This window comes from Oncorhynchus tshawytscha, linkage group LG34, assembly GCF_018296145.1.
Source record: "Oncorhynchus tshawytscha isolate Ot180627B linkage group LG34, Otsh_v2.0, whole genome shotgun sequence".
NCBI classification, from domain to species: domain Eukaryota; kingdom Metazoa; phylum Chordata; class Actinopteri; order Salmoniformes; family Salmonidae; genus Oncorhynchus; species Oncorhynchus tshawytscha.
Genome location: NC_056462.1, coordinates 14,280,559 through 14,303,276, shown reverse-complemented (window position 1 = coordinate 14,303,276; position 22,718 = coordinate 14,280,559). Strand labels below are relative to the sequence as shown.

The following is a 22,718-nucleotide window of genomic DNA, read 5'->3' as shown; positions in this document are numbered from 1 at the left end:
AAGGCGCAAATGTTAATAATACCACACCATGTCAAAATATCCCTGGAGTATAAAATGCATGATAGGAGAAATCACTAACAGCCAATACGCCCACTCGAGATTTACCCATGTCTCTGCCCCCAAGCATTTAGAATGGAATAGGATCGGAATAAGTTGACTCTAGACATTTATCTGTTTCAGATGTCCCCATCAAAGATATTACTGTATAGGAAAGGAAGCCACTCTTCCTTACATCCGTACCACCCAATCCCATCCAGAACCCCCATTTCTGTCTAACCTGGAAGTAGTTTGGCCTCCAACAAAGCCATCAAAAATATTAGGGGAAAAAAAGGATGATACTGTATCTCACTCTAACCTGGAAGTACTTTGGCCCACTTGACAACGCGGATCATCTGTTTCCCAGCCAGCTGGTTGAGGCTGGACAGCAGGTGGTCGGTGGTGTCAGGCTGGGTGTTGTCGTAGCCCGCAAACACCACCTCTGGCTCAATCAGCTCCAACACGCTGCAGATGGAGGGGGGCAGGTAGGGGGTCACCAGCCCACCTCCAGGGCCGTGGGGCACCAGGGCGTTAGTGGGGCTGGTGCTCAGCTCCTTCTCTCCTGAGGACAAGTACCCCCCTCCGGATCCAGGGCACGTCTGCCCCCCCTCTTTAGTGGGGGTCGAGTCTTCGTTCACACCCTTCAGCTTGCCTAGCTTCTTCGACTTCCGCGCTGTAGGGAGGAAGAGAGAATGACGCTCCAACTTAAAGTGGAACTTACCATGATGTTTCTGCATTGTGGGGTTTCAAAAGATGTTCTGTTGACAGAGAGCATGTAAAGTAGTGTACGTACTGAAGTAGCTACAAATATTCAAGCTGAATTTGAGCTCAACTTTGTTTGGCAATTGTTGGACTTTTGGAAGCTAAGTGTCGTGTTGACCATTCCATAGGGCGGCGCACAATTGTCCCAGCATCGTTAGCGGAGGGTGTGGCTAGGGGAGGGTGTGGCTGGGGTAGGCAGTCATTGTAAAATAAGAATTTGTTCTTAACTAACTTGCCTAGTTAAAGGTTAAATCAAATAGAATATTTTATCGGCACTTTGATTTCTGTTTGTCAGATGTAGTAGTAGTAGTAGTAGTAGTAGTAGTAGTAGTAGTAGTAGTAGTAGTAGTAGTAGTAGTAGTAGTAGTAGTAGTAGTAGTAGTAGTAGTAGTAGTAGTAGTAGTAGTAGTAGTAGTAGTAGTGGCAGTAGTAGGTGCAGCAGTAGTGGTGGTGGCAGCAGCAGCAGCAGCAGCAGCAGCAGCAGCAGCAGCAGCAGCAGCAGCAGCAGCAGCAGCAGCAGCAGCAGCAGCAGCAGCAGTAGTGGCAGCAGCAGTAGCAGTAGCAGTAGCAGCAGCAGCAGCAGCAGCAGCAGCAGCAGCAGCAGCAGCAGCAGCAGCAGCAGCAGCAGCAGCAGCAGCAGCAGCAGCAGCAGCAGCAGCAGCAGCAGCAGCAGCAGCAGCAGCAGCAGCAGCAGCAGTGCAGTAGTGGTAGCAGCAGCAGCAGCAGCAGCAGCAGCAGCAGCAGCAGTGGCAGCAGCAGCAGCAGCAGTGGTGGTAGCAGCAGCAGCAGTGGCAGCAGCAGTGGCAGCAGCAGTGGCAGCAGCAGCAGCAGTGGCAGCAGCAGCAGCAGCAGCAGCAGCAGCAGCAGCAGCAGCAGCAGCAGCAGCAGCAGCAGCAGCAGCAGCAGCAGCAGCAGCAGCAGCAGCAGCAGCAGCAGCAGCAGCAGCAGCAGCAGCAGCAGCAGCAGCAGCAGTAGCAGCAGCAGCAGCAGCAGCAGCAGCAGCAGCAGCAGCAGCAGCAGCAGTAGCAGCAGTAGTAGTAGTAGCAGTAGCAGTAGCAGTAGTAGTGGTAGCAGTAGTAGTAGTAGTAGTAGTAGTAGTAGTAGTAGCAGTAGTAGTAGTAGTAGTAGTAGTAGTAGTAGTAGTAGTAGTAGTAGTAGTAGTAGTAGTAGTAGTAGTAGTAGTAGTAGTTTTTTTCTGCCTCTCTCCAGGGTAACTTTGAGGGAAACTATGTTAGGAAGTGAATCATGATTTGGAGACTGTCCACCTTTGACAAAGTACAGTAAGGAAAACATTTGTTCTGTATATTGCAATAGCGGTAAAACGGAAAACCTTTCTTGCTGTATAAGCAAGTCTATTTTGGTTCCCTGGCAGTATCCAAACTCTGTATCACACATTAATATTGGCCTTCAAACTTGGCTGTGGATTCTGTAATGATACAAAGTCTCAAAGTAGCACCAATTTGACTCCACACACTAACCCTCAACTTTGTTGTTTTTACGGTTCTACGACTAGTCGGGGCACCGACATATTGAACCTGCCTATGATCAGACTAGGAATCTGATTGGCCGCTCAGCAATAATAGCCGTTAGTCCTAGAAAGCTCCCATTTCCTTGGAATAGGGTGTTATTTCGGATGCATCGGTTCAGATTTAGGATATCTGGCATTTATGATTCCATACCTCCGAGATTCATCCCGGCTTGGAGACACTTCCGTACTCGACAGGCCGGACAGTTTTTCCTCCGGATCTTATCGATGATACAGTCATTTCTTCCGGCACACAGGTAGTTGTGCTGGCCTTAACACACACACACACACACACACAGACAGGAAGACAGGAAGTTTAATAGTGAGCCAAATGCTGAGAAACAAGACGGCAGGAAGCTGAAACATATGGAGGACAATAGGATAACTTACAGATGTAGGATCTTAATTTGATCACCCTATTGCAGGAAAACGTTGTGTACTTAATGTTTAAAAATGCTTCTGAAGTTAAGACTGACACTTTAGATTTGATTTTCCCTAAAGAACATTTTATCAACTCCAACAAAAATGTAATTAATTATAATCAACATAATCGTTAATCCTGTTGGCGGGATTATTTTCCTGCTGTAGAAAACTGCCTCAAATTAAGATCCTACATCTGTACTCAAATGCATTGGAGTGTTTCCATAATATACTACTGTAACAACCTAAAATACCAAGAAATCTTGATACCTTAAGCCATTCTTGCACACAGACATATACAGTACATATACTGAGGATTTCCTCAACTGGCCAGTATGGTCTCGTGATCTGAATACTACATCATAGAAACGTAGGCTTTAGAATTGACTGCACATAACATCAAATGGAATTATTCCACTAGAACTATAAATGGTTACTAATGGTGTCTCTGTATGGTACATGGGTACTATATCTAAACACTGGTGTGGCTGGCTGAGGCATCGGATTTGTGTGTGTGCGCACCCCGTTTATGCGTGTGTGTCTGTGTGTCGGTCTCTCTCTCTCTCTCTCTCTCTGACTAGTGCCTGGGCTGCTCCAGTCTCTGACAGTGACGCTAACAGGCAGAGAATCCCCCTCTGCCTCCCTGCCTAGCCCACAGCTAAACCAAATGATCTCCTGTTTCAGAGAGCCAGCTTCCGCTCCACTGGACCAGCACTGTACGTCTCCTCTTCCTCTCCTCTATTCACCCTTCTTCTTTTCCTCTCTACCCGTCCGCCAGCCTCAGAGTGCCACACGCGCCCCCACACCCACATTCGTTCCCCAGGCCAGGGACGGCCAGCTCAGCGCGCCTGCGCCGCACCACGGACGCCATACATACACACACACACACATACACTGTGACTTTCATATATATACTCACACTGACCCAAGCTATGGCCCGAAAACCTTCACTATGGTATGTCACAGCCACAGGAAGTGGCCAAGTGAGATGCACAGAGTACAGCCAGAAAACAGGATACAGTGACATAGTTCATTACATTTCATCTGATGTTGACAAAGTCTGAGTGTCTATGAAAGTGGGGGTCTGCGTACGTGCCACAGGAGGTTTGTGGGACCTTAATTGGGGAGGACGGGCTCGTGGTAATGGCTGGAGCGGAATCAGTGGAATGGTATCAAACACATTGTTTCCAGGTGTTTGATGCCGTTCCATTTGCTCCAGTTCAGCCATTATTATGAGCCGTCCTCCTCAGCAGCCTCCACTGGTACGTTTGTGTGAGTGCCTACTGTACGTACGTACCTGCATGCATACATGCTTGTTTCTGAGCATGTGTGTGGGAGTGTTGGCATGCAAGCGTATTGCTGCATTGGCCTTCTGTGTGCGTGCATGCATGCATAACTGTTCATCAATGTACAGTATGTGTGACCATACCGTGTGTGTGTGTGTGTGTGTGTGAAGCTGCACAGTGTGTGTGTAGTCTGATCTCTGCCAGGGGAGAGAGGAGAGGAGAGGCAGCAGCTGTAGCTAGGTCTAGCTCCCTCCAGTCCTCCACTATTTCTGTCTAAATCACATGACTCTTACATAAGCCCATTTTTCTTGCTCTAAAAAACAGTAAACTGCGACACAGGAAACTCACAACGCTAACCCCCCCCTCCTGCCCTCTTCCCGCCCCCTCACTGGATGGTTCAGACTCTGAAAAAAGGAAAACTTGTCTTGGAGCCCTTCTATCCAGTGTCCAGCTCATTCCCATGAATCCTGTTAATAATTGTCAGGAAGTTACACACCATATTGTGTGTACATGTACAGTATTTAGTTTGTTCCTGTATGTATTGGTGGATGAGTGTGGATTTGATGTTTCTCAACATTTACAAAAGGTGTGTTAGCTGATAAGTGATGAATCTCTTTTCCAGGGATTTAGCCCCGTACACTTTATAAGAACTGGAAAAATATTGTTTATCCTCATCGGCTCTACAGAGAATCTATTCGTTCACATACTTAGAAACTCAACTTACTCTAACAGATTTCCACATTTCCAGATTCATCACCTAGTCCTCAACTATAATAAATATGAAGATGGCATCCTTCCCCTCCGGCGCCGTCTTATTGGCTCTTAACCAACCATGCTATTTTGTTTGTTTTTTCACAACTTGTTTTGTACATAATGTTGCTGCTACGATCTCTTAAGACCGAAAAGAGCTTTTGGACATCAGAACTGCGATTACTCACCTCAGATTAGATGATGAGTTTTTCTTCATTGAGTCAGACGGGAGGGAGATACTACATACACCCGACCAAGCCCAGATCCCCAGCTTTTGCTGGAGAAGGAAACGGAGATTTCGTGGAAAAAGATCAGGGTGCCTTGTGAAGATCAGGCAAGGAGTGGCTAATCTGCCGTTGCCTTCTGTCCTGCTAGCTAACGTTCAATCGCTGGAAAATAAATGGGACGAACTGAAAGCATGTATATCCTACCAACGGGATATTAAAACTGTAATATCTTATGTTTCACCGAGTTGTGGCTGAATGACGACATTAAGAACATACAGCTGACGGGTTATACACTATCAGCAGGATAGAACAGCAGCCTCTGCTAAGACACAGGGCGGGAGCCTATGCATATATGTAAACAGCTGGTGCACGATATCTAAGGAAGTCTCGTCTGAGGTAGAGCATCATGATAACCTGTAGACCACATTATGTACCTACAGAGTTTATCTGTATTTGTTGTAGCTGTCTACATACCACCACAGACCGATGCTGGGACTAAAACCGCACTCTGAGCTGTACACCGCCATAAGCAAACAGGAAGGCGGAGCTCCTAGTAGCCTGGGACTTTAATGCAGGGGAACTTAAATCAGTTTTACCTCTTTTCTATCAGCATGAAAAATGTGCAACCAGAGTGGGGAAAAAACATTCTAGACCCCCTTTACTCTACACAGAAGTGTACAAAGCTTTCCCTTGCCCTCCATTTGGCAAATCTGACCATAATTCTATCCTCCTGATTCCTGCTTACAAGCAAAAATTAAAGCAGGGAGCACCAGTGATTCAGTCTATTCAGTCCGATGAAGCAGATGCTAATCTACAGGGCTGGTTTGCTAGCACAGACTGGAATATGTTCTGGGATTCTTCCGATGGCATTAAGTCCACCAATTCAGTCACTGGCTTCATCAAGGACATCATCCCCACAGTGCCTGTATGTACATACCCCAATCAAAAGCCATGGATTACATGCAACATTCACACAGAGCTAAAGGGTAGAGCTGCCGTTTTCAAGAAGTGGGACTCTAACTCTGAAGCTTATAAGAAAGCAAGTATATAAGCAAGTGTCTTCACTGACATTTTCAATCTTGGTGTTCTTGAGCAAAGAGACTAAGGTAACCTGCCTAAATGACTACCGACCCATAGCACTCACGTCTGTAGCCATGAAAGGCTGGTCATGGCTCACATCAACATTGTCCCAGAAACCCTAGACCACTCCAATTTGCATACCGCACCAACAAATCCACAGATGATGCAATCTATTCCACTCCACACTTCCCTTTCACACCTGGACAAAAGGAACACCTATGTGAGAATGCTATTCATTAACTACAGCTCAGTGTTCAACACCATAGTGCCCTCAAAGCTCATCACTAAGCTAAGGACCCTGGGACTAAACACCTCCCTCTGCAAATGGATCCTGGACTTGCTGACGGGCCGCCCCCAGGTGGTAAGGGTAGGTAACAACACATCCGCCACGCTGATCCTCAACACAGGGCCCCTCGGTTGCGTGCTCAGTCCCCTCCTGTACTCCCTGTCCACTCATCACTGCCATGCCAGGCGTGACTCCAACACCATTAAGTTTGCTGATGACAACAGTGGTAGGCCTGATCACCGACAATGATGAGACAGCCTATAGGGAAGAGGTCATGGACCTGACCGTGTGGTGCAAGGACAACCTCTCCCTCAACGTGATCAAGACAAAGGAGATGATTGTGGACGACAGGAAAAGGAGGCCCGAGCACGCCCCCATTCTCATTGACGGGGCTGTAGTGGAGCAGGTTGAGAGCTTCAAGTTCCTTGGTATCCACATCACTAACATAGTCCAAGCACACCAAGAAAGTTGTGAAGAGGGCACGACAAAACCTATTCCCCTCAGGAGACTGAAAAGATTTGGCATGGATCAACAGATCCTCAAGGTTTTACAGCTGCACCATCAAGAGTACCCCCTACGCTGCTGCTACTCTGTTATCTATGCATAGTCACTTTAGTAACTCTACCTACATGTACATATTACCTCTATACCGGTGCCCCAGCACATTGACTCTGTACTGTTACCCCCTGTATGTAGCCCCGCTATTGTTTATTTACTGCTGCTCTTTATTTGTTATTCTTATCTCTTTTTTTTTAGGTATTTCAAAAAAGACTGCATTGTTGGTTTAAGGGCTTGTCAGTAAGCATTTCACTGTAAGGTCTACACCTGTTGTATTTGGCACATGTGACAAATACAAATTGATTTGATTTAATCCAAGAATCCATTGCCTCCTATTTGTACTCCATAGAAGCATTCCTAGAATGTGAATGTGCACTGATGGACAAGGTGGACCATTATTACATCATAATGTTTTCATATACCAAGGAACAGATCAAATCAACATTATACTTTTATAATGATACCAAAAACACATTTTGTACATAGTTTCCTTCCTATAATACTATACTTTAATACAATATAAAATCTCCTGCAATCATCGTAAAAGGGCTACGGCTACATTACTACTGTAAGTGCTCAACCAGCTCCAGGAGAGAGAACTCCATTACATTACATGGCAACCGAGGGAGTTCCTGAACGGACTCCATTGATGTCTCATTTTTGTTGCGTTTGTGACATCAACATCTGGCAACCGGGCTATGAGCGGACCCTGTCTGTCAACTGGAGCATAAAACCGCTATGGGGATATTACTATGTGGGGAATACGATGTCTCCCTATGGGAGACCCTTTTGAACAGCTTTTCTTTCTTTTTTGGCCCGGGTTGCCAGATACGGAGAACATCCTTGAAAGAAGAGTCAGAGAGGCCCATGTCCTCCACAGATTCAGGTTTAGGCCATACAGTACTGTAGCCTTTAAGCAGTTCCTATTTAAATAGTCTGAACTTGAGACCGTGGCTCGTGTTTCGGTGTCTGTCCCGCATTGAGTGAAGAGGCGTTGTCTAAGACACTTGTGTCATTAGGCTAGGCTATATTTAGTGTTTACCGAGCGTCACACGCACACACGACGACAACGGAGATCCTGCCAGTGGTATGTCTATTCTAGCCAGGCAATGTCTTTTGACATAGACCAACACATTTGACATAGGCCACCTTGGCTGCATACAGCTGTGTAACGACTCTTGTTGGATTAAGGCAGTCGCCTCCTAAATGGCTTTCACCAGAAAAAATGTAAGAAACGCTGGAGAATTTGACACGGCTTAGAATGAAAAGCACGAATTTGTTTTCAATGACTATGTCTGTCAGTGGTATTTTTCAATAGAAGTTCTCAACACGTTCCTATTAGATTCATGGTACACCTTGAAGTCATTCAAACACACACTCCTATACATTTTGTATTCAAAGAGAGGGAATAGGCACCCGCCAACCAAGTTGATCTGGGTTTCCCATCTACTCCCCTATTATCTCAAACGTCTGTTATTTTACCCCAGGCTCACAGCCTTACATGTCTCCATGGTCATTATTCTCTCACCGGGACATTCTAATGAGGCTTTATTTCAACATGAAGGTATAGTCTATACCCATGAAGGTATAGTCCCCATTCTTTAACCTACCCCTCCATCCTTCCCTCTCACACACACATCTAGTGGTCGATGTTCTCTTGGACCTCCATTTGATTGATTAGGGTCCCCATTAGACAACGCCAGTGGGGACATCTAGTCTTACTGGGATCTAACACGTAGCGAAAAATACATTACAGACAAACTCCTTTACAATTGACATTTAAAAACATGAACATCAAAGACAATATAATTGATTTCTATTTGGAAGGGAGGAGCAGCGTTCTTTTATAGAGCGGTTTTGAAAATAAACATTTCCGGCAGCGGGCCAAAATAAACGTGACTTCTCTTCCAAATTAAACAAATCAGAAAGTGCTTCAGTGCCTGTTTCTGGGGCTAATAGCTACACATACAACCCTCTTGGATTTCCCAACTGCCCTGTCTGTCACAACAGTGTGCGCATGATTTGCTGTTTTTATAAAGTCCCCTGACTCACTGCCGATCCTAAAGGTTAACCCAGTAACCACGGCAACCACATCCGCCCCTACAGGTTGAACTTCCCGCTTTACCACGACAACCACAGTGCTTAGTCCCTCTATAGGAATTCTACTATTTGTGATGCAATAATTCAACAGTCTATGTAATGACATGCATACTGTAGGTGTAGGATAATTGGCACACTTGCATATTTAACATAATATTGACCTACGCAATTTAATCTGGCTTGGTGTGGTAGGTAGTCACACAAATGTAATTTCAGATACCTATCAGTCAAAACACACACACTATATTTTCTTCAAAAATGTTCTGCAAAGCGCAGTCACAACACCCATACACACATCAACAGTACACACACACACACCCCACACCACAACTTTATCAACACTGCCCCTGCACATATCAACCACAAACCAATGGGCCAGTGATAACATTGATAAAGCCCATCTGATTGGCCTGGCGGTGTTATTTGGTTAAACACTTAAGGTGTATCCTACCCAGCGACCTAGTGCTCGGAACCCTCTTTGCATTGATGTCAAAGAACAAAGGTATCAGCCTGGAAGAGGAAGTAGATGGGTGGTGATCGAGGCCTTTAGTGCCACGGGGCAACGAGGGCATGAGTGGCTCCACACACCATCTACATGGGTCATCTCAGGTCAGGTTGAGTTAAGGACACTGAGGAAACACGGAGGGACCGGTCGGTCTGTTGGCTAGATATTAACTGGCACTCACGGTTACGATACATCCGCATAGCACTGCCATAGGTCTATTATACAATGGACTAGGACTGCTACTAAGACTACTGCCTACCATGCATCTAAGCTGCACAATACTAGAATGAACCAATTAATAGTAACTGGCAACCGCTGATACTGTAGGCTCATTTGGGTCTGGAGCTGGACAAGTTGAAGGCCAGCCGTAGGCCTACATCCACGTAGCACTGTTTATAAGGCCTATACAATAAACCAGGACTGCTGCTAAGGTGACTAGCATTCAGAGCATAGACAATAGTTGAATGAACCTTTGGTAACCCTGGTACTTGGCCTACTTACTCATGTTGCTAAACCAATTACTATAATCTGCAAAAAAATATAGTATTCAGGCCTAGTGTTTTATCAATGCATCATTCACAGCTGTTGTTGCCTGCAACATTTAATTAATACAACTGTGGTGTGAAAGGGTTCGGCTTCCATTAAATGACACAATTACTTTTAATTATCTAGCATAATTACTAGAGGCTTAAGGAAATTCTGCACCCTCAGTCAGTCACTGTCTGGCCTTGTTCACTAATTACGTTGACAGTCGTTAATGGGGTCAAGGGGAGGGCACTGTCGTCATGGATTATATAGGTGTCTATAGGCTCTAATACAGGTGTCTGATCAAACTGCTTTCACTTGGTAACTTGAATTTCTCGTGGACAGACTAGGTAAATATAAATGTTACGAGCATCTGACCTACAGTAATTAGGTGAGATTTTAGTTCTGGGTTTACCGGGATTAAGGTAACCTTAGCGAAGTGGGTCAAACACAACCTAAGAGGTGGTCTTAATGACTTCCTGTTAGTTTATGTAACGTTGTTAGTATGGATTAGATTGCTATAATGCCTGCTTTGATACAATCCATGATTGCTTACTTCACCTTACGTTAAAGGGACAAGTGGTGTTCATTGTATGGTACAACTTGGATAAATATGCAATTTTGGAACACCATGCTTATTGTTATGATGGGTATTAACCAGTTATTCTGCATATAGCATGACTAATTCAGATCAAATATATCAGAGTAGTCAAAGGACATCACATCTCTATAAAATGTGAAAATGCATATCGCATGATTGTAATAAATATACATTACATCAATGTAGGTTTATTGTAAGTCTGATAGAAGGACATGTATGCCATTCATCTGAGAGGGACTGAGACGGGGACTGAGTCTAATAAATGGCTGGGTTTCAGATGCTGTTATATGAGACAACCTGAGGCACCCAGTCCAGCTAGAGGAGGCGTCACATCTGATTGGAGCACAGACCTGTCAGTCAAAATATAAACCATCTGATTGGAGCATGGGCCTGCAACTCATAAACAGTACCATTCGTGTCCTCAGATAAACAGTAGAGAGAGAGAGAGAGAGAGAGAGAGAGAGAGAGAGAGAGAGAGAGAGAGAGAGAGAGAGAGAGAGAGAGAGAGAGAGAGAGAGAGAGAGAGAGAGAGAGAGAGAGAGAGAGAGAGAGAGAGAGAGAGAGAGAGAGAGAGAGAGAGAGAGAGAGAGAGAGAGAGAGAGAGAGAGAGAGAGAGAGAGAGAGAGAGAGAGAGAGAGAGAGAGAGAGAGAGAGAGAGAGAGAGAGAGAGAGAGAGAGAGAGAGAGAGAGAGAGAGAGAGAGAGAGAGAGAGAGAGAGAGAGAGAGAGAGAGAGAGAGAGAGAGAGAGATCAGTGTAATGCTAACCATCCCCGTGCCACATACTGCAATACCATACACGGTTGAAAGGTTTCACAGTAGACCTTTGAGTTCAATAAAGTCAAATCCAGTAAAATAATAAGTCATGGAATAAAGGAACTGTACTGAATATTATTAAACAGAACGGTATGCCAAACCACTGATGACATGTGAATAATAAGCTAGCAGCACTCAACAGTTAGTCTTACAGACCAGAAAGGGGATGTGTCCCAAATGGCACCCTATTTATTTTAGTGCACTAGTTCTGACCAGAGCCCTATGCATTGTTTAGGAAATAGGGTGCCGTTTGAGACGCATCCCAGAGCAGCAGTCCACATGGAGTGGTTTACAGAGCCCAGCTGTCTTGTATCAACATACTGTCTCAGGGATGACTTCAGGGATAGGGGAGGGGTAAGGATAAGGGAGGGGAGGGGTAGTGGAGGGGAGGGGGTAGTAGAGACTAGTTCAATGTGTGAAGATGCTTGGCTTGGAAAGGTACTATATCCACACTGGGATAGGGTAGGGATAAGGGAGGGGAGGGGTAGTGGTGGGGAGGGGTAGTAGAGACAATTTCAATGTGTGAAGATGCTTGGCTTGGAAACGTACTGTATCCACATTTTTCAAACAGCTTTTATATACATTGTCTGCTATGCTAATTCAATTCAAGTCACGTACAAAACCAAATTCTTACGTGAGGTAACAGAGACTACAGTAAGCCTGAAAAGTTAGTTTTGTAGGTACTGTATGCGGTGAAACAACGACCAACAAGGCTCAGAAATGAATGATAATTTGTCTATAACTTTATAGGAGATAATGATTCTACAGCAATACCTCTGGGTGTTATTCATAAGCCCCTGTAACCCTTTCCATTTAGCACCAGCTGCTAAGCTCAATAAATTATGCCTTGTGCTCAGCTACACAGAGAAGGCTATTTGTCATATCAACTAAATGTATATAAAAAGACAAACGAATGAGTATTAAAATGCATACACCGTTATTCTCTAAATTACGATGGAATATTTATTCATTGAAATGAGAGATCTTTAAGGGAACAGTTAGTGGGCGAACATTTCCATAATGAATTAAACATCATCCGGTTTCAGTCTGGTGGGAGGCAGCATGGAGTGGAAAGGGAAAGGGAGATACCTAGTCAGTTGTACAACTGAATGCATTCGAAGAGGGGTGCGGGTGGGGGGCTGCCTTAATCGACATCCACGTCATCAGGGGAACAGTGGGTTAACGGCCTTGCTCAGGCAGAATGACAGATTTTGACCTTGTCAGCTCGGGGATTCGATCCAGCAACATTTCGGTTACTGGCCCAAGAGGTGTATATACTGTATATGAGAAGTTCCATTGAGATCAGAGTGGTATACTGTTCAGCTGACCACAGTTTAAAGCTACACTTACCAAACTACCATTCACACAAACCCAGTCCATACCTAGTTTACGGCCAACCCAAAATTATAACCTGAATTATAGATTATATTCCAGTTCCTTCCACTACTCACACACTCCGTAGCATGGTCCCAGACCTGTTTGTACAGTATCGCCTAATCCTATGGTTAATGCCACACAAAGAGATCTGAGACCAGCCTATAGACTCCTCGACTTTATCATTGAAGGGAAGCGTACACAGGATTTTAATGTGAGCTGACGATGAGTAAAGAATACTAACTAGCTGTGGGTTGTAAATGGGTCTGAGACTCTGAGTCTGTAACTGCGTCTAATGGGCGGAGGCAGTAGGAGGCCGTCGTGCCTGTGAGGCAGCTGGGGGGCGCCTTGACAGAAATGAAACATGGATTATTTCTCCCGTTGTATTGACGTTGTCCTGCATTGACGTTCTCCTCTCATAGCTCATTATCAGACTCACAGAGGCCAGGTTTTTCACATTGAGGAAGAGGAGGAGAGAGGACGAGGAGAAAGGGGGAGGAGGAGAACTAGAACGTCTCCTCACGTCCTACTTACACCTCTCTGGAGCTCGGTGCTGACACATCACTTCAGTTTTCTTTCTCTCGCTCTTGTTCCCTCTCTCTCGCTTACTTTCTTTCTCAGCCCCTCCTCTCTGTGTCTGTCTGTCTCCCCCTCTCGCTCGCTCTCTCATTCTTTCTGTCTGCCTCATTCTCTCACTCCCCTCCCTTCTATGTCTGTTTCTCTGCCCTCTGTCTATCTTCTGCAATTCCCCTGTCTTTTTCTCCTACTTTCATTTTATACCCTACCTCTCTTTCCCTCTACCTCTCTTTCCCTCCCCCTTTCTTTCCCACCCCCTCCCCCTTTCTTTCCCTCCCCTCTACCTCTCATCCTCTCTCCCCCACCCTCCCACTCTTAGCAGCTATGCTGATGTAAGGTAAGTGCTAGCTGGGCTCACTGCACACATCACAAAGGACACACATACTACAGTACAAGCAACCTTGATGACATCAGCCCACTAGTTCACATAGTTTGACCAGGCAGCAGCTGTACCAGAACAGACCCCAGAGTAGTCAGTTCAAACATAATATACAAGACACTACATTACCCACAATTCCTATAGATTGTAACTAGGCTATTCCACATCTAAGAGAGAGATTGATGGCCTACAATACCTGACAGTATCAGTTTAGATGTGACACAATCTTCTCCTTAAGTAATTTTAAGGAGTAGGATACTTGTCCGGATGCTTCTAAGAAATCTCGCTACACCCTCTGACAAACCATTAAACAGGCAACGTTCAATACAGGACTAAGATCGAATCGTACTACACCTCTCTGATGCTCGTCAGATGTGGCAGGTCTTGCAAACTATCACGGATTACAAAGGGAAACCCATCCGCGAGTTGCCCAGTGACGCGAGCCTACGAGCGAAATGCCTTCTTTGTTCGCTTCGAGGCTAGCAACACTGAACCATGCATGAGAGCACCAGCTGTTCCGGATGACTGTGAGATCATGCTCTCCGTAGCCTATGTGAGTAAGACCTTTAAACAGCATGTGCTGACCAGCTGGCAAGTGTCTTCCCTTACATTTTCAACCTCTCCCTGACCCAGTCTGTAATACCTACATGTTTCAAAAAGACCACCATAGTCCCTTTGCCCAAGAAGGCCAAGGTAACCTGTCTAAATTACTATCACCCTCTAGCACTCACATCTTTAGCCATGAAATGCTTTGAAAGGCTGGTCATGGCTCACATCAACACCATCATCCCAGACCCCCTGGACCCACTCCAATTCTCATACTTCCCCGACAGATCCACAGATGATGCAATCTCTATTGCACTCCATACTGCCCTTTCCCACCTGGATAAAAGGAACACTTACGTGAGTATGCTGTTCATTGACTGCAGGAAACAGAGGGCCGAGAACGCCCCCATTCACATCAACTACTTCGTACCCCTGCACATTGACTTGGTACTGGTATTCCTTGTATATTGTCTCGTTATTTTATTGTTTCCTTTTACATTTCTATTATGATTTCCTTTTACATGTTTTATACATTTGTCTTTAACTCTGCATTGTTAGGAAAGGGCTCGTAAGGCTCGTAAGCGTTTCACGGTAAAGTGTACACCTGGCGCATGTGACATACAATTTGATTTGATCATATGACATGGCTATCTAACACACAGAAAGAGGACATGTTTAGGGGCTAATTGAACAAAGTAGCAGTTGTTCCACAGAAATCACAGCAGTTTCCCATGAGGCAAACAGTCTACAGATTCCAACTGTGTATCCCATTTGGAATTGAATGAGCCTAAAATAAGACTGAATAGGCCTGGGTGATAACACTCTTAACCAACCTCATGTGGCCAACTCTGCTGCCTGCTTTCTGCACAAACAGCTGCACACACACACACACCACACACACACACACACACAAACACACAAACACACAGATCTTCAGCTGTTATATGTTAACTCTTCCCAGCCCTCCCAGGCACGCTCAGAGTGGAATGATATCATTTCTGATCCGATAATTAGGAGACCTAATCCGGTTTCATAGGGATACATATATTGACTGTTTGTAAATATCATCAAATGAAGACATCATTCAATAGGAGTTGACTGTAGTTCCTCAGTTGACTGCTGAAAAAACACCTACCGACTGCCTTGTTGGTGCTTGCCTGCCTCCTCGGAGAGTGAGTGTGTGTGTGTGTGTGTGTGTGTGTGTGTGTCCGTGCACATATGTGTGTGAAATTTAGCCCAGCGCCTCACACTACACACAGTAATGAAAAGCGCATTATGAGTTTTTGTTTTTTCCCCAGCTAAAACACAGCATAAAGGGCTGTTATGGGAGAAGTATGTAGTTTGTGAGGTTTTTATGATGTTTTCAGTCATCTTAGGCCACAAACTGTACATGCGGAGCAATTTAACCTTATTTGTTTCTGACTGAGTCATACATTTCTGTTTAAAACTATAAATATTTGACAGGTAATTATCTAGAAGCTCCAAAAAACACCAGTTTACGACTTCCTTTTAAACTTTTTATTGGTATTTCTTTAGACTGACTGGTCTGGTGTCACCTCTCTCTGGATGAGTATGTTTTGGGTTTGGGCTACTTTGTTGCTAGCTCAGCATTTTCTCCTGGAGGTTATTCCCCTAAGACTATATGGACACTGGTGTGAGTTAGCCTAGCGCCAGGGCGCTAACTTAACTTAGCACTGAGGTTTAAACCCGCTAATGGAGGGGTTGTGTTTCGCACACAGCCAAAATGGCCAACAATTATCTTTAAAGGCCATATTCACATGACCAGGCATATTTCTGTCCCCAAACTACTGTACTACTATAGACAGAAAAGCAGATTATAAACAGAAGCTCTTTAAAATGCATTGCACACTTTCTTTAATACTTTACTTTACAATGTGTACCATTTGGAGTCTGAGGCCATAGAAGGGAGGGTTCCTCAGACTTCAACAGGAGGCACGCTAGTAAGCACCCAAACCCAGACCCAAACGGAAATGCATATCATACTTTTCCTACCTTCTACGGCTCTCTTGAAGAAGACCTTGCAGCTGCCGCATGTAACAACCCCGTAGTGACATCCCGACGCCTCGTCCCCGCAAACCAGACACACTTTGGCTGTGGACGACGGGTGTCTCAGCGACGCGCTGAAACAAAAGCACACACCGAGACGACACAGTTTAGCCTTTAAAGCTGACAAAGTAATTGTTATCCAACAACATCAGAAACGGAGGCCTCTGAGATGCTGTGAAACATTCACAATTTTACTACGTAAGCAGTACATTAGCCGCACAATGTGGCTAACCATGAGGATCCCTGCCAACAGAAAAGAGAAAGGACTTTGCACTTGTCAGATTTACTGCAGCGAGTTGGAAATGACGCTGACAGAAACACAGAGGAGACGTCTTTAGCAGGCTAAGAAAAACAAAGGACAGACAAGAGGCTGTGAGGAGGGGTGTGTGTGTTTTTGTCTGTGTGTGTGTGTGTGTGTGCGTGCCTGTGTGCGTTTTTGTGCAAAATAACAGCAAGACTGTGGAGTTGATTTGGCCCAGATGACAGAGTACAGATTAAAGTCAGAAACACTACAGTCAAAAGGCAGAAACTGTTAGCAGATGTTACACTAGGCTAACCTACCAATATCTCCCCTTCAACTACCTATCGCTGATGTCTAAGGTCAACTTTGAAACAACTGTTTCCTAAATAATGGATTCTAAGATATGAAGGCTATAGGTCTGACCTACGCCGTTGTCCACATGTGGAGAGAGATGTCAAACCAATGTCGATAGACTATCAGCCAAGTTGATAATGGGACAGCTCCCACTAGGGACTGACCTGGCTGCAGAGTTCACATCCTGTTATGTCACTGAGTCTTGCTCCATAGTTAATGATTCTCCAGGTGGTAATCAGGGGCGAGGACTTAACTTGTTATTGATGACACGGATAGGTCGAACACTTAGTCACACACACACACACACACACACACACACACACACACATAGGTGGATCGCTTAGTCACTGGACTCAGGGCATTGTAGGCCACTTATGTACGCGTTGATGTGATGACACATCACACAAGTTTGCTCAATCATGTTCTCCCTTTCTATGTTGTGAGTCATGCTATGGCTTACTGGGTCACTATGGCTTACGGGGTCACTATGGCTTACGGGGTCATTATGGCTTACATTTTCTAATAATATGCCAGACGAGTTCACCTATGCCTTAGGTCAACTTAACCAGAGCGTACTGGGGTTACGCAAGAAATACTGAGTGACGACTCTATTGTACTGTGTAGCCAGTGTCATTGGTCAATTGGCCTGCTGTACTTAGGCAAGGTCGAAAATGAGGCGTTGATAAGATATGGCTATGCTGTTACGGTAGATAAGTTCAAATCTATACTGTAAGTTACACGCACCATAAAATACATCTCTAGAGAGAGGGAGGCAGGGAAGGAAAGAAGTATATATTTTGCCCAAACATTTAAAAACGGACCAGGCCTGGGTGCTCCATATAGTTTCACTGAATCAGCAGAGATCAGATTAAATCGCTGGGTGAAACCTGACATAGTTTTCGGGGCAGGAACTCGACAGCGGCACAGTGATGTCCTGTGGACAGGTTTGAAAGTGACCCTTTCAAATGATGCACATGGCATCAGCCTAAATTGCGGGAGTAAACTCTGGAGAAGTTGTGAATACACTGTGTACAGTGGGTAACATATTGAAGGCTTGTTTCTCAGGGCGGGACATTCATTAATGTCAGTTATTAATGTCTACTCCAGATACTGAGTCAGCCGTAACCAAAAGAGGACTATGTAGAGAGAAACGTAAAAACCAGACAGAGCACAGCGTTGTTATTGACAAGAAGCCTTATTATTCCCGTTTGAAGTGTTTAATGTACAGTGCTGTGGAGTAAATGTTGTACATGGTAAAATATATGTTTAGTCTATAATACACATTTTTGCTGATTTACACAAAAATAACCTATGCACACAAATAAACACACATGCATAGAAACCCACACACACCCTACCCCCCACCGAAACAACAAAAACAAGGAGATAGGTACAAAAACAGGACATGTCGTATCAAGACATTAAAAACGACCTCCCTCCAGCCCCCCTCCTTCCATCTAATTACCACGCTCATCTCAATCAATAACACACAAGGTGATTGTCTGGTTAGCATTCTCCCGACATCCTTCATCAAACAAGCTGTCTTCTCTCACAGACACACACACACACACTCAGGCACACACACTGGCTCTAACACACACACTTCCTGCCAGGGCTTGCTGGAGGGGGTAAACCAACAGCGGCAAGCAGATACGATCAGGAGCGCTGATCTAATTCAACCTTGACCATCTACACACACATTCAATTTCTTAGCGCGATTAGAGGAGTCTCTATCGAGATGCGTGTGTGAGTGGATCTGTCTGGCACTGGGCCTGTGTGTGTGTGTGTGTGTGTGTGTGGGTGGGTGGTTCTATTTATGATCAGCCTGCTAAGCAGACCTCATTTCCCACAAACCCAGTCATCTTTCCCACACCAAAATGCATTGACTGAACTCTGTAATATCAGCAAAACGATGCAGAGATGTGTGGTGAATACAGGGCCAGTAAGCCAGTTGCCTTGCCACGTCACAATAAACTCATCCACCCACCCCCACCCCCACCCCACGCCCCTGCCTCGCTGCCGGCCGGTCCCCGACAAGGTGACTTCCCCTCCCTGGGAGGAGTTATGTAGGTCATCCCGACTCCTGCTTATGAAACAAGCAGACAGACAGCGGGCCAAGGCTGGCTGCAGTGACTGTGCACACACACAGTTCCAACAGAACTGTAGTATAGTGAAGGAAGACAACACCCAGCCCAGTCAGGATAGAGAACTGACACATACATACAGACATGGATACATATAAAATGGCACCCTGTTCCCTATGGGCTATCTCTGCATACCTGTTTCTGGAATGTTTGTTGAATGTTTTTACATGAACCTACCAAACAAACATTCTGGAATCTAATACTTGTTAGTTGGTATGTCTTTATTTCATTAGCAAATTTCTACTATACAGTTAAACTGTTAAACCTCTATGGCAGTGGTGTTCAAAGTTTTTAAGCTGGGACCCAATTTTTTTCGCCAGAATTTCTGGGGACCTTATTTTTCCCCAATAATTTCTTGTGACCCCACCATACCTCAAATCTAATGACACAACCTTAAAATTGGTCATTTCATTTTTAACCAATAAATACATTTGCTCAATAAAATTAAATTTTTCAAATTAGCTTTCTCAAACATGTGCATTTTTCTACATTTTGGCGACCCCACTGCAGTTCCCCCGCGACCCCACTGCAGTTCCCCCTCGACCCCACTGCAGTTCCCCCGCGACCCCACTGCAGTTCCCCGCGACCCCACTGCAGTTCCCCGCGACCCCACTGCAGTTCCCCGCGACCCCACTGCAGTTCCCCCGCGACCCCACTGCAGTTCCCCCGCGACCCCACTGCAGTTCCCCCGCGACCCCACTGCAGTTCCCCCGCGACCCCGACTTTGCATGGCACTGCTCTATGGAGAAACAGAGACAGTTGTCCATTTGTATGAAGAGCTCTATTGTACTTTCACCAGGATCAGCGTAACCACAGCTCTCTCCAGTAATGTCTGTTTATTCCAATGAGCTCAACCTCTTTTAATACTACAGCCAGATATTAGTGTCATCCTTCCATCTGTTCCTGACTAAAACCGTGCCAACACCCAAATGTGCTTTAAAAGGCTGCAGCAACAAACTAACACTAATAATCAGTGATTTTATATGTTTTGCCGAGTACGTGTTGATGAACAGAATCACTTCTTTGGTCCGTGGAAATGATATTCTGGTGTTGCTGGTGTTGTTTTGAACATTAAGTATGCTATCAACCCTTGCAGTTAGCATAAGTATATAACGCAACATTCAACCAGCACTCTGCGATGAATCAGAAACACAATGTCAATATCTACCAATTTTTCAGTTCAACTCTTTATACATGGAGTATACCAAACATTAGGGACACCTTCCTAATATTGAGTTGCATCTTCCCCATTTGCCCCCCGGAACAGCTTCAATTGGTCGGGGTATGGACTCTACAAGGTGTCGAAAGCGTTCCACAGGGATGCTGGCCCATTTGGACTCCATTGCTTCCCACAGTTGTGTCAACTTGGCTGAATGTCCTTTGGGTGGTGGACCATTCTTGATACACACGGGAAACTGTTGAGCCTGATAAATCCAGCAGTGTTGCCGTTTTTGACACAAACAGGTGTCAAACATACCCCATTCAAAGGCACTTAAATATTTTGTCTTACCCATTCACTCTCTGAATGGCACACATACACAATCCATGTTTCAATTTTCTCAAAGCTTAAAAATCATTCTTTAAACTGTCTCCTCCCCTTCATCTACACTGATTTGAAGTGGATTTAACAAGTGACATCAATAAGGGATCATAGCTTTCACCTGTATTTACCCGGTCAGTTTATGTCATGAAAAGAGCTGGTGTCCTTAACATTTTGTGTACTCAGTGTATATGACTTACTTAGTCTGTAATGAATTAATCCTAATATATGTACTTTTAAAGGGTTAGTTTGGGATTTCCCCAGAGTCAGATGAAATCGTGGATACCATTTCTGTCTCTGCATCCAGTATGAAGGAAGTTAGAGGTGGTTTCGCCAAGCATTAGCATAATGATTCGAAGTCCACAGGAATGCTAGCATGCTAGCTGTTCCAATAGGCGACTCCCTAAAACAAACAAACCACGTCAATACAGCTATGACAGGAACAGATTTTTCATAGCAGGTTAGGAGAGCATTTTCCCAATCCTTAATCCTAAACCTTTTCCTAACCTAACTTAACCTAATTCTCCTAACCTGCTACATAAATTATCCTAATCTGCTACAAAAAAAGTAACTTCCGGTCGTAGCTGTATCAAAGTGGTGTGTTTTAAGGGAATCTCGTTCCCATAGACTTCCAGTCATTGCACTAAAGCTAGTTAGCAATTGCGCTAAAGCTAGTTAGCAACTTTAAACTGCAAGCAGATACATAAAAACAGTATCCACGAGTTCATCTGACTCTGGGGAAGTAGATAAAGGGCCTCATTGCCAAAATCCTGAACTATCCCTTTAAGAGCCCAATGTTCTACCACCACTAGACACATGCAAAAGCAGGTGATATATCTAGCCTCAAGATACATGTCTAAAAAGGAGCTCTTATTCTTTTCACTCTTGACCCCAGTCTCTTTTACGTTAGACATATACCATTGGAGACTAACTTAAGGGGACTTCCAATGCTACCAGAAGATCAAAGCCCCCCCCCCAGTCTTTTTTAATTATATTTCTTTACAAAAAGTCCCAGGGAAGCATTTTCATTGTTTGTAGTCTACCTTTAATCTTCAAACAATAACACAGGCGATACAATAGCAGTTTATTTCATTGCACAAATCTCTCGTCAGAATAAGTTGAGCAAACAACCTTTATTTCTCGCCCTGCCTCGCTCCATATGAATCCGTAAAATATCTATGGGATTGATTTCCCCCAGCAATATCTCACTAGAGACTCTATTTTGTCTCAGGGGACTATATGATAATGGGAAAACTAGATAAGGCCGGAGATGTGATTGTGGGTGTGAAGCCAGAAAAGAGCCACTCACTGACTGTGCGGAGAATGCGTTATTGGGCAACAACAGGACAGATGTTGGCGCTCAAACTAGACGCCAGGCTAATTTGGATGTCACACTGGGATAACACTGAAAAAGCTCAGAATGCTTCAAATATCTGGACACTTTCTCAGCTGTGTAAGGAATGCTTTGTTAGCATGAGTTAAGTTAGTGAAGATGGGTGATTTAGCTAAAGTTAATGGTGGCGGTATTAGGGGGAAAGGCAGGGATGCAGCCTCATAGAGGCTCTATGGATGATAAACAGCCTATTGGATATCCTACAATAATTGTCTGTCGATACAGATGTTTTTTTTCATATGTATTTTATTTATTCACTACAAATCTGTCTTAGTGTGTCAGTTGCCTCTGTATTTTGCCCGACTAGAGAGAGAAAGAGTTGGTTTGTTTTTACCTCAAGACTGTCAGTAAGCCTCCAAGACCAGAACACAGGTCAGGAAAGGAGTGTGCATTTGGGGTCAGATGAACTCAGAAATGAGGTTGGATGTCGGGAATGGTTACCGTGGAAACTGAACAGAAAATAAGGTATCTGCCGTCATAGACAAAGTAATGGGAGGCAGTCTCAGAAGGTTACTCGTGTAAACGCATTACGTGGGTGATGTTAGATGTCATCGCTGTGACCATGAAGGCAGAACCCATGTGAGGGAATCAAACCCGTTGACCCCGATAAGTACATTAACATTACATATC

General features: G+C 44.7%; 1 protein-coding gene across 3 annotated transcripts in view; it reads right to left on the bottom strand.

Moving 5' to 3' along the window:
• The window catches only part of LOC112261291 (mineralocorticoid receptor-like), a 97,795-nt gene that overhangs the window by 22,354 nt on the left and 52,723 nt on the right, over nt 1-22,718 (bottom strand). For 2 of the 3 annotated variants that reach the window (XM_042312089.1, XM_042312090.1), the window contains exons 3-5: nt 16,354-16,490; nt 2,478-2,594; nt 356-709 (exon numbers count right to left, since the gene is read on the bottom strand). In XM_042312089.1, coding sequence (XP_042168023.1) covers nt 356-709; nt 2,478-2,594; nt 16,354-16,490 — 608 coding nt within the window. The remainder of the gene's footprint in view (nt 1-355; nt 710-2,477; nt 2,595-16,353; nt 16,491-22,718) is intronic. The other variant, XM_042312091.1, reaches the window with a different exon arrangement.